The 12,002-nt window shown below is 36.5% G+C and overlaps 1 protein-coding gene across 1 annotated transcript; it reads right to left on the minus strand.

Annotated features, from left to right (window-relative positions):
* Positions 1 to 2,051: 2,051 nt before the first annotated feature.
* On the minus strand, positions 2,052 to 9,901 carry LOC103480820 (uncharacterized). Its single transcript, XM_008436004.3, has 5 exons — positions 9,730 to 9,901; positions 9,183 to 9,245; positions 7,608 to 7,961; positions 7,179 to 7,226; positions 2,052 to 5,205 (listed from the first exon to the last, which is right to left on the minus strand). Exons 2-5 carry the CDS (start codon positions 9,238 to 9,240, stop codon positions 5,048 to 5,050), a joined length of 618 nt encoding a protein of 205 aa, XP_008434226.1. The 5' UTR covers positions 9,241 to 9,245; positions 9,730 to 9,901; the 3' UTR covers positions 2,052 to 5,047.
* Positions 9,902 to 12,002: the final 2,101 nt, after the last annotated feature.

Consider the following 12,002-nt stretch of genomic DNA (forward strand, 5'->3'; position numbering starts at 1 on the left):
TGGACACATTTAAACAAATAAACTTCCTAATAAAGTTGCACTTTGTACAGAAATATACCAGAAGAGGGTTAAGGAAGCTAAAAATAATAAGAATAATTCTGACTTTAATCTCAGAATTCAGATTTTTCTCTTTTCTTTTTCTCTCTCAAAAGATTAAAATCAGATTTATTTATTTTTTTGTTCCATATAAAAACGTAAAAAACTGAGGATCAATAAAAACAAACCAGCATGTAAACACTGAGTTCAGGTCTGATGCACAGAAGAGGCGGAGTTATACTGGGAGCACTGGTGGCTGTGGGAACCAATGAGAATCTGACACGTTTTCTCCTCATCCAATCCCAGAACGAGCTGCTACAGGTCACAATGAAGGAAGAGGAACCGAAGGTCCAGTTGGTCCAGTTCCACCTCTCAGCTGGTGTTTCTCATCACCAGTTCACTAAATAACTAGTAAACATGTCAGTTTAACTATTTGTGCCGTTCAGCTGCAAACTGCTGGGCTGCAGCCAAGAACATCAGAGGAGTGGAAACACGACGCAAACATAACAAAAGATCATCCTCTGGGTTTGTTTCTCCTGAAACGAAACTTGATTTGAGACGATTTCCTTATTTACGTTAAATTCTTAACTTTCCCAAGAGCAGAACCGGGTTTGATCTGCAGCGTAATAGTTGAAACTATTAAATAGTTCTCCGAAACTATAAGCTTTTTAAAGCAACAATTGAATCTGCACTGTAAAAAAACACAAACCTTATTTTTGGTCTAATTACTAGTGCAAATATGTTGAAAGTAACTCATACAGAACTTTTCAGCAAGGAGTTTGTTTTTAGTAAATTATTCCTTAATATTGAACTTTTAGTTCCACTGGCAGATTATTTCATTATAAGACATTTTTCCTTGTTAAAAGTGAAATAAAATAATCTGCCAATAAAACCAGAGTTTTTTTTATCAATAGTAAGAAATGATTTACTCACAACAAGCTCCTATAACTTACTGAAAAATTACTTAGTAGATTTAAAATAAGTGTACTAAGATGTTTGCAGACTAGAAATACTTGATAAAATGTTATTTTTTTGCAGTGGAAAAAAACAAATTTATTAGATTTATTTTCTCTGGAAAATAAATCTTTGCTTTTGTGTTTAGTTTGTGGGATACAACTAATAAAACATGTCAGTTTAGTTATTTATGGGCCAAATGGATAAAAAATAAACGTTGTGATAAAACAGAACCATGTCGGGTCTTTCCTGAGTGAATTCCTGAACCGGCTGCTGTCACAGAGACAAAGGGAAGAACTGCAGAACCAGTCGGACCGTTTCACTGCTGAACCCTCCTTAAAATGAAACTGTGCTGTACAAATAAAATTTGATTGATTGATTGATTGATTGATTATGCAGTTAGTAGTGAATCTGATCACGGTGGATCAGGTTGCTTTAGGGAAGGTTACGATTTTTAACATAAATGGAAACAAAATTGTCTCAAACCAAGTTTCGTTTCAGGAGAAACACTAACAGAGATGATGATGTTTTATTGTGTTTGCTTCATGTTTCCACTCCTCTGATGTTCTTGGCTAAACCTGCGGGACCGGATTCCTCAGAAGGAGGAACAGAGACGTCGACGTTTCACACGCCATCAGGAATTTATTTTCTTTTTGACTTTCTGGTGGGAACATTGGGTTTGTCTAAAGCTCGGCTCTGCAGGTTGCAAAAAGGATTTTAACACTTTGAAATCAAAGACAGTCTGAAATGTAAATTTGTTTCTACGTAAAAGCAAAAAATAAAAAATAAAAATGCAGAAAGAATCATTGATTTAGTTCATTGGTCTCTTAGTTTCACACACAAGCAGCGCAACAGCAGCTGAGTTTTTTTTTTCAGATTTACTTTTAGTTGTGGAAATTTTATGCAAATTTTACACAAAAACAGGGAAAACATGGAACCAGTCTGTTTCATTTACAGCAGAAATCAGGATTTTGTTATTTTAGCTTAAATTCACAGACTGTGCAAGGCTCTACTCTTCAAAGAATGTGTTAAAATTTTGAATAATGATAACTTCTTCCAATAAAAACTTAACTTAATTTCCTCAGGTTTTTTATTTTAAAAGTACAAATCAATTATTTACATGGATTTATTGCAGTACAACAGAGTCAGACTGAAACAAAAAGTTAAACGGAAGAAAGTTTAACAAAATAAAGTAGCAAAGAAAAAAAAACATCCAAAGGAACATTTAGTCAGATTAAAATAATCATAAATCAGAAACAAACAGATATAAAGTAATGATTACACTTTTTTTTTTACCCAAAACCATAAACCAACATTGATTCTTTAAATCAGGAGTATCCAAAGTCGGTCCTCGAGGTTTGACATCCTGCATGTTTTAGTTCTCTCCCTGGTTTAGCACACCTGGATCCAATGATGGCTCATTAGAGGCCTAAGGAGAACACTGACATGCTGAAGAGGTTGTTACTTCCACCAGGGAGAGAACAGAGACATGCAGAATGTCGGCCCTCCAGGACCGACTTTGGACACCCCTGATTTAAAGCCATAAAAATAAAAGAAACAAGAGAAAAGCTCAGAAACAGGAGCATCATACTTGAGTAAATCTTTCTGAATGCATGAAAGGTGAATGGACTGAACTCAAAGGGCTTTGTGGGTCGTGTCGACCAATCAAAGCTTTTTATGCTACAGCCATTCTCATCTGTTGCACCAGTGTGTGTGTGAAATACTGGAGGAGTGCAGTCCTCTGAACATAATAATGGAGAATGCCATTACTGGGGATTTTCCAGTCATTTCACACATTGGGAGCAACCTGCTCCTAGTGCCTTGCTCAGGGGCACATTTTTTTCTTCCAAAGTTGGAAAAACTTCAGAATAAAAGCTGGTTGGCCCATCTGGCCTGCAGTCATAGTAAAAAGAACTGTACGTTTGGGGACGGATGTCGGTTTATTCCTCTTTCCTGTGTTGCTTCTTTCCATTGAGGATGATAAAGATTTGTTTCATAGAGACTTTCTTAGGAGTTTTTATGTCTGACATCTTCCTGGAGTTAAATTACCAGCCTAACCTACCATGGCTTTTTGTGTCAGGTCTTCAAGACAACTGTTTTGTTTTGTTTGCATTTTTGCTCAAATAGTCTTGTATATCTTGGTCAAACATCTCAATTTGTGGCTCAATTAACACTTTTAGTGTTCTTGTCCGGTCATGAACTTTGACATTTAACATGCTTATTGTGGTCTGTAGTGTCTGAAATGAAGCTCTTTGGTATTTTTCGGTTTCTCTATGGGCGCCGACATGTTTCAAAGTGCAGTGACATGGTTTTGACACGTTTGTATTCGCGCACACCGTCCATACAACCTTTACAAAACGGTCACAGAAAGCGCCACACTTTCTGCAGACAGCCTCCTCCGTGAATGACGATACATTTTTTTGAAGAATTGTAAAAATGCACATAATTTCTCATTGTGACAGATAAATATTCCTCGACAGTAGCCGTGTTGCCTGCAGGCACATAAACCAGAATGGAGTGGAGGCGGACTAGTTGAAGAGAAATATCAATTTTGCTGTCTGAGCACATTTCCGCATAAAGCAGAGCAACAGATTTCTTATCAATCACACAGAGATCTGACCAAATAGTTCAACAGACGCCTGGTGCCGAGTTTGGCAAGCGGATGACTCCTAGCAAACTAAACGACGCTTCTACGTCAATGAGAACCGATTTTGGCACTTTGGATGAAGCATGTTGAGGTTTTGTAACCTCAAGGTTAAGATCATGATTATCCTCAAACAGTCTGCAGTGGCAGAACGTATTGGTAAAACTACCCATTATCATATAAATAAAAATCTGTCTCTTCATTCAAAGGATATTTCTTCCATCCATCCATCCATTTTCTTACACCCTTGTCTCTTAGTAGGGTCGGGAGGGTTAGGATATTTCTTAAAGTTCAATAATATTGAAAATCTTTTGACATTGATGTAATTTGTCACTCTGCATAAAAAATCTACTTTGATTTGGTTGATAAAATAATATTTAAGCACACACCTGTTCTCTTGAAGTTTCTATTTGGGTCTTGATTTTGACATATATGGGTTAAATGTTCCATATTGTGAATATTTGTTTCTAACTGTGGAACAATTCGATTTAAACTGCTTGGAAGTGCCCTTTTTGTCTAGATTGCAGAACGGCAACGTTTTCTCTTCTGAGGTCACTGCTGATATTTTCCCATGTTTGTTTACCAAGTATTGACATATTGATTATTGTGTTTGTGCACAGTTGTAGTTAGATTTAAATAAAATCAGATATATATTTTATCATCTTCTGACACATCAAGCCTTAAAACTGAAAGTGGGTGTACTTTCTTTTTACCATGACTGCATCTCTTTTTCACCATCATTTGAGGGTCTGACATTTTTTTCTTTTGTGTTTACTTGAAATGTCGTGGTGAACATTGTGAGTTTCCGTCACTACATAGGCGTACTAAAATGAACAAAGTGTTTTCGTTCAAGAATAAAGTGCAGAATGATCACAGTTTGGAAATCACAATACAGCTTTCTTGGTTGAGTGTGTAAAACACTGTGAAATTATTTCTTCCCAACGCTTTGTGGGTGAGCAGTCAATAAAACTGTAGCTGCATGAAATACTGTGCTTGAACATTACATAAATGTTTGTGCAGTTTTGCATTATCACTTGGGATAAATAATGCATTCTCTGTAATGCTACAAGAAGCAAGAGGTTGAGCTTATTTATCGACTAAGTCGCTGGCATTATGCCATCTGTAGCTGCTGAAAATCAGCCAGACCACTGACACTGAGTGCTTGAAACCCCATGAAAATGGGAAGAAAAACGGTTTAACAATAAAACCATAGAGGACAACGTGGTCCGTAAACCATAAACGTATCAAACAGCTGTTTGAACATTAAGTGAGGTAGTTGCACATCTGAAGCGGTTAGGTGGCCTGAAGCTTTGCTGTGTGCAAAACCTCGAGCTCCCTGCTTGAATATGTAACTTTTTTTTTTCTTTCTTTTTGTCCTCCTTTTTTAGAGGAGCCGTCATGTGATACATTTTCTCACAGACGACTGTTCAACCGGGTAAAGTTGCAAAATGTAATGGTTTGTAAGAAATGGCAAACTATTACCACTGCAAGTAAACCAAAAGACATATACATCCCAATCCTTTTCCGTTCTGTTGGCTTTGGAGGTTCTTCTTGAGTTTGAGGCATGACAGCTGCAAAAAGATGAAACAAGAATGAATACATCATTGCAGTTTTTACCACAAACACAGATTGTTTTTACCAGGGGACTTAAGAACAAAGAGGAGCTTCAACAGCTCCAAAAACGACTCAACCCTGCAGCAAATTTGATTTGATGACAAAATGTAAAATCATTCAAGTGTTTGCAATAAACAAATCCAGCAATAATTCCAATATTAAATTGATTTGATCTAAATTAGTAAATTAATCTTGCTTTCAGCGGCAGCTGCAGCCTTGAACTAAGTTAACCTCCTGAACAGAAGAGCATGCTTCTGTGAACAATATGTTACCCCCGGTCACCAGCCAAAGGCTTCAGCAGTTACATCACGTGACTGAGAAACAATTCCTCACATACCTGGATGTGGTAGAGGAACTATTTTACACCAGGTCAGTAAAAACCATCGACTGACTGCAATAAGACAAATAAACGCTGAAGGGATCAACGTCTGAACTTCAAGACGCTCAGGCATTTGAAAGAAAATGTCAGGTTGTCTGTGAAGAAACTGAAACCGACTCTGAAGTCGTTGAAACGTTTGACCAGGTGTAGTTTAAAAAATAAAGGCAACATAGTACAACCAACAGATTTTATGTTTGGGTTTCAGTTCAAGTTAATTCAGCAATTTAAGTATATTCAAGACATAAATTAATCATGTAAACAAGCAAATTAAGTTAAAAACAGAAGCTATTAAAGGGGTAGGATGATTCTGCCATATAGTATAATTTTATAGCTGTATCCAGTTCATTTATAAAAATACTGAAATTTGCAATTTAATTCCTTAAATTAGGCTACCATCACCCTCCTGTTATGTTCGTTTCTGAGGTACAGCAATAATGTTCGTGGGTCAATTTGACCCAGGGAGTGTTTTATGATTTTACAATAGTGTCAGGAACCAAAAAATTCCTCCAAAACATTTTTTTATCTGATTATTAACTCTAATACTAACCATCTCAATCAAAATTTGTGCAATTATGTTTTTTATTTCTCAGAAATTAAGGATTAATGACGACAACTGGTAAATTGAACTTGAGACACACATACTGTTCCGGGTCAAATTGACCCGCCAATTAAAATCAAGATAAATGAGTCATGCAGAGAGTATTTATGTTTTCCTCCACTTCTACTGAGTGTCACTCAGTGTGGGTGGAGTTTACCCACGGGAACAGAAAAGGATCCCGTCAAAGGTTGTATGAACACCTGCTTTCTCGCAGTTCATTGTGAAGTAAAGAGAGCAGGGAGAAAGTGGGTTTGTGTGTGTGTATGTGTGTGTGGGTGGTGTGTTGTGTTGTGTTTGTGTGTGTGTGTGTGTGTGTGTGTGTGTGTGTGTGTGTGTGTGTGTGTGTGTGTGTGTGTGGTGTGTTGTGTTGTGTTTGTGTTGTGTTTGTGTGTTGTGTTTGTGTGTGTGTGTGTGTGTGGTGTTTGTGTGTGTGTGTGTGTGTGTGTGTGTGTGTGTGTGTGTGTGTGTGTGTGTGTGTGTGGTGTGTTGTGTTGTGTTTGTGTTGTGTTTGTGTGTTGTGTTTGTGTGTGTGTGTGTGTGTGGTGTGGTGTGTTGTGTTTGTGTGTTGTGTTTGTGTGTGTGTGTGTGTGTGTGGTGAAATAAGGTTCATAGCTGCAAGGAAACAAACAGAATTGGACATTTTTAATCTTTTTTTGCACTTTAACTTGACTGCCGGGTCAAATTGACCCGAACAGTATCGATGTAACAAGTAGACGCAGGGGGGGCTGCAAATGTGTAAAATGAATAAATTTTCAATTTATATGTAGAGTTCACCTATTAAGACAAATAGAAAAAGTTTCATGCAATAAAAATACTTGCAACTATTTTTTTAAAAATTTTAAACTTTGAAACGGGTCAATTTGACCCGCAACATAATAGGAGGGTTAAGAAGTTCATTCCCTATAAAAAAAAACAAAAAGAAATATGAAGTGATTTATTGGAACGGCGCTCACCTTCAGCCTCTACGTTCACAGGGATCGTGACTTGGTCATGTTTTCTGACTGTAACAAGAAAAGACAGACAGGAAGTGCTTTCCACTTAAAAACTGTGACAGTATATTAAGCCAAAATCACTGTCAAAAATAAATTATTTTTATTTTATTTAATTAGAATAAGTAGATTTTACTCCATTTTTAAATAAGAAAGTGCCACAAAATTAAATAATTACTGGAATTATATTTTAGTTAAAATCTTTTTGATCATAAAATTATTTTGTACATGCATCAGTTTATATCCAAAAAGCAGAAGTCAAAATAGTTGAAAGAGCAACACAGTTTTTAAAATGTGAGGTCTTTTGTTGGCAGATGAAAGATAAAAATACTGGTTTGACAGGGAACTCACTGGTCACAGTTTGATTTGCATGCGTCAGGTTTTTTAGCTTACCTCTGACTACAAGCTCCAGTTTTGTGAGATTTCTTCTTCCTGTAGTGGCAACGATCCACCTATACCATCCTTCATCGCTCAGCCTCACATCAGACAGGAGACACTCGATGCACCCATTTCTGACCAGATGCAGGTCGCACTGGAGTCGACCTTTGAACTGGCCATCTATATACAGGCCACGGTGAGAGTTGGTCTCATTTCGATAAATCCTCCTCCATGTCTCCATCCTCATCAGATCAATGAACAGCAAGTCAGAGGTAGAGTTAACAGGAATGGAAACCGTCAGTGTGACGTTCGAGTGTTCGACTGCCTGGTAATGTTGCTGAGTGTCGTTCACATTGGGCAGAGGTCTTCCTGCAGGAGTCAGAATGATAGAGTCAGTTCTCATCATTATATCTGAAAAACTCTCTAAAGACGAGGAGAAACTGACTTAAACCTAAACCCAAAGTGACCACCATGCTCTCTGGCTTCATACTTCTCATATCTATTGAACTTTTCCACAGATTTCATGTCCTAACAACAAAATCTGACATACAGTACGTAGTAGTGCTTATTAGTAAAAACTCCAGAACATTCAAGTAAAAATTTGACAGCTCTGTTTTTCACAGTATGTGACCCAGTTTACTCAAATGTCCATAAGTAAAATCACAACATACCAATCGCCATGCTGCAAAAAATACAAACTTTTACCAAGTAGTTTTGGTCTGTTTTCTAGTGCAAATATATTAGTTCACTTGAGACAAAACTAAATTATAAGTAACTTCAGAAATATTTAAGAGCTTGTCTTACGACAATAATCCCCTAATATTGATTTTAAAAAACTAGCAAGATATTTTCCCCCCATTTTCAGCAGCGGCATGTCTATTAATCTTAATGTTGCGCAATTTGAAAGTTAGAAAATAAATTTGGGTTGTGGAAATACCGATTTTGAAAAAAAAGGTTTGTTTTTTTTTATATAAAGGTTTGGCGCCAAGATAATGTTTTTAAACTGTAATGGAAACACTTGTGTGACTCATGTGACCAACAACCGGCTGTTACGGAAATGACGAAGACGACGACAGGAAATCTTAGTAGGATGATGGCGAGGCTTGTCTTTTAAAGGCTTGAAGTTTAGCCACATCTGACTTTAATTGCGTTTTGTTTTTTAATGGAAACATCACAATTGTGAAATTGTGTTTTTTCAGCTTTGTGGAATATCGACAAAGTTTTGCTCAAACTTGAAATGAAAATGTCTCGATGTGCAAAAACACGGGGACACTGTGAACTACTTAGTAATACAATCATCATTTTTTTCCTTGTTACAATTGCATAACAAGCAGCTGTGCACGACTTGGTGTAATAAAACTGACAGAAGTTTTCATTTACAATAAAGAAAAATGTAGTAAATGTTACTATGAAGCTACAGACACTACATGTTTCTACATGAAGTTTCCCATGAGGATATCAGCGCTTAAATCACAGTTTATTTTCTTCTGTAATAATAATTTATTCTTAAGGTTGGTTAAGAATCTTCTAAAACCATAATTAACTAAACATTTATTTTTAAAAACCAATAAGAAGAAATCAGTTCCTCACCCTCCGCAGCAGGACACAGAGCCCCGATCAGCACCGATAACAGCGGGACAAATATCATTCTTCCTGTAAACAAGAAATTAGATGTTAATTTTATTCACTTTAAATCGTGTTTTAAAACCTGCTTCCATTTTATCTGTCATTAAAATGACTAAATGTTGAGTTCAGTTTCACTTTCATGTTTTCACTCGGACCAGGTCTAGAAATGATGAATATGTTACGAGCTGCACATTTACTGAATAAAAAATAAACCTTAACCAAACTGAGAATAATTACTCCTTTTAAAAAAGTGGAATTACAAAAAACACAAACAACAAAACAACATTAAACAACCAGCGAGTTAAAAAGATTATAAACATCTTAGCATCAGTTATGACGAACATTAAAACACAAATCCAGGAGAGTAAATGTGAACTGTTTCACGGACAGGGAAGATTTTCTTGCAGATTGTTTACATAAAGATCGAGTTGGCGCAAAGAAAAGTGCGCAACAACTCATGTAAAATTACGCAGAGAAAAATGTCCAGATTCCGCTACATGACTCTGCTCACCTTCACGACTTTTGAGGAGGAGTTTCCTCAGAGTGAATGATTTTCTCAGGTTCAAACAGAAATAAAAACGAACTCCTCGGTCCCTCGGTGCTGATCGTCTAGGATCCTGGGCGCTGATCAAGTCAGACTCAGATATTAAACTGTTTCCTGCTTTGACTGAGCCGAAGCCACACCTGAGCCACACCTGAGCCACACATTGAGCCACACCTCCAGCCTCAGGAATGATGCGTCTTGTTAAAACTGTCTGATTAAACCACAGAGTCACTTTCTGAACAAATAAAAAGCAATGTTTGATTGTTGATTAAAAGCCAGGAGCTTTTACACAGATTCTGCAGGTTATGTTTTAAGGTAGCAGACTTTTTTTTTTTTTTTTACTAAATGTCTCCTACTTTTTAAAATGAATTCAAAATTCTCATAGATGTAAATATCATTCATATAGTGAATGATAAAGTTTTACTTGAACTGTAGTTCAAGCAGAACTAGTGATTTATAATCTCAGAGCGCCACCATCTGGTCAAATTAAGCAAAACGCTTCTGAAGAAGCGGAAATAATGTCATCAAAAAAGAAAAGTTTTCTGAGATTATTTGTTAATAAGTGTAGTTTGGTTAAAACTGATCACATCTTCACCAGCTGTTGCAGCATTAAGGTCAATCTTTATGGGCAACAATATTTTTTTCTGACTTTAATTTCCGATGCAACATCTTGACCTCTTGATAGCCTTGGCAATATAAACAATGTGTTTCAAGCCGCGGCCACCAGGGGGCGCCAGAGGCTCCTCACAAAGTTAGAGGGAGATGAGAGAGAAAAAAAGCAAAAATAAGAATTTAATGTATAAAATCGCTTTATAATTATTTAACCATAATTTCCTAAAACATAACATGTATTGTTTTTCAATAATTATTATAAAATATGAGTTAAAGTATGTTTTTAAGTTATTTGTTTTGCCCGTCTTTCTGATTGGCTCTCGGTCAAATTTATCAAGCTATTTTGTTTGTCATTATTTACCGAATGACACTTCATGACAACAGTCATAAACATTCATAAAGACTTCTTCATGTTCATGACAGATGTTATGTTTATGACTGTATCATGTCAGTCTTATGCACAACCCTTCAAATTAAGTGCCACCAAAAACTGCAGGACAGCAGAGGACTGGAGTTTGACTCCCCTGATGTAGGGTAAATTTTACGTCATGCCATCACTCTGTTTAATATAATCAACATACCAAAAGCTCTAGGTCAGGAGTGTTAGTATTTATTTTAAATAAAGTGAGCATATTTTAAAAGTGCTCTGGCTGCCGTGTAAAGTCACACGTTGCTCTGCTTTAGATTAATATATTCCTTTGTTTATTCCTTTTTCATTTGCAGCACATTTACTTATTTTGTGTGTATTAATAATATACACTGCTCAAAAAAATAAAGGGAACGCTTAAACAACACAATATAACTCCAAGTAAAACAAACTTCTGGGAAATCAAACTGTCCACTTAGGAAGCAACACTGATTAACAATCAATTTCACCTGCTGTTGTGCAAATGGAATAGACAACAGATGGAAATTACTGGCAATTATATTTCATTCATTCAGATCTAGGATGTGTTAGAGTGTTCCCTTTATTTTTTTGAGCAGTGTATATTGCTTGTTTTTATTTGGAAATGGTGAAAAAAAACCCACAAGGCAACAAAACATTTCCTATAAACTGGGATCATCAACCCCTCTGTGCAAATAAAATATTTATGTTGCACCTTTAAAATATATCAAATAAGGTGATTTCTATATGGATATTTAGTTGTAGGCACACCGTTTTAAACAGCACCACCTGAACTACTGGTAAATATCTTTTTTTTCTTTACTTCTGTAACAGTGGAAGCTCAGCGATGAAGGACAGGATGCTTTGTTCCACCAAAAGCTTCAAAGTGCATCATTTCCAAGTAACACAAGGTGTGAAGCAACAAATAGTTTTCCACAGTCTTTCCATGTCCTGTCAAAGGGCTCACATCTGTTCTCAACTGTGTCAAAACAGGTTTTATGTGACTGTCAAAGTTAATTCGATTGTTTGCTTTTCCTCCTTTGTGAAGACGAGGACCTTTTTAAGGCCTAAAAGAATCCATCTATCCATCCATCCATCCATCCATCACCAATATGGCCCCACGCTTAGTTCGCGATACAAGGGGAGCAAACAACTCAAAGAGCCCAACCAGCGGACCAATCGAATTTAAAATATTTTATTACGAGACGAAGTCAGTTGTAATAGTGACTATAAAAGAATAAAA

This window comes from Poecilia reticulata, chromosome 18 (genome assembly GCF_904066995.2).
Source record: "Poecilia reticulata chromosome 18, P_reticulata-male-v2, whole genome shotgun sequence".
NCBI classification, from domain to species: domain Eukaryota; kingdom Metazoa; phylum Chordata; class Actinopteri; order Cyprinodontiformes; family Poeciliidae; genus Poecilia; species Poecilia reticulata.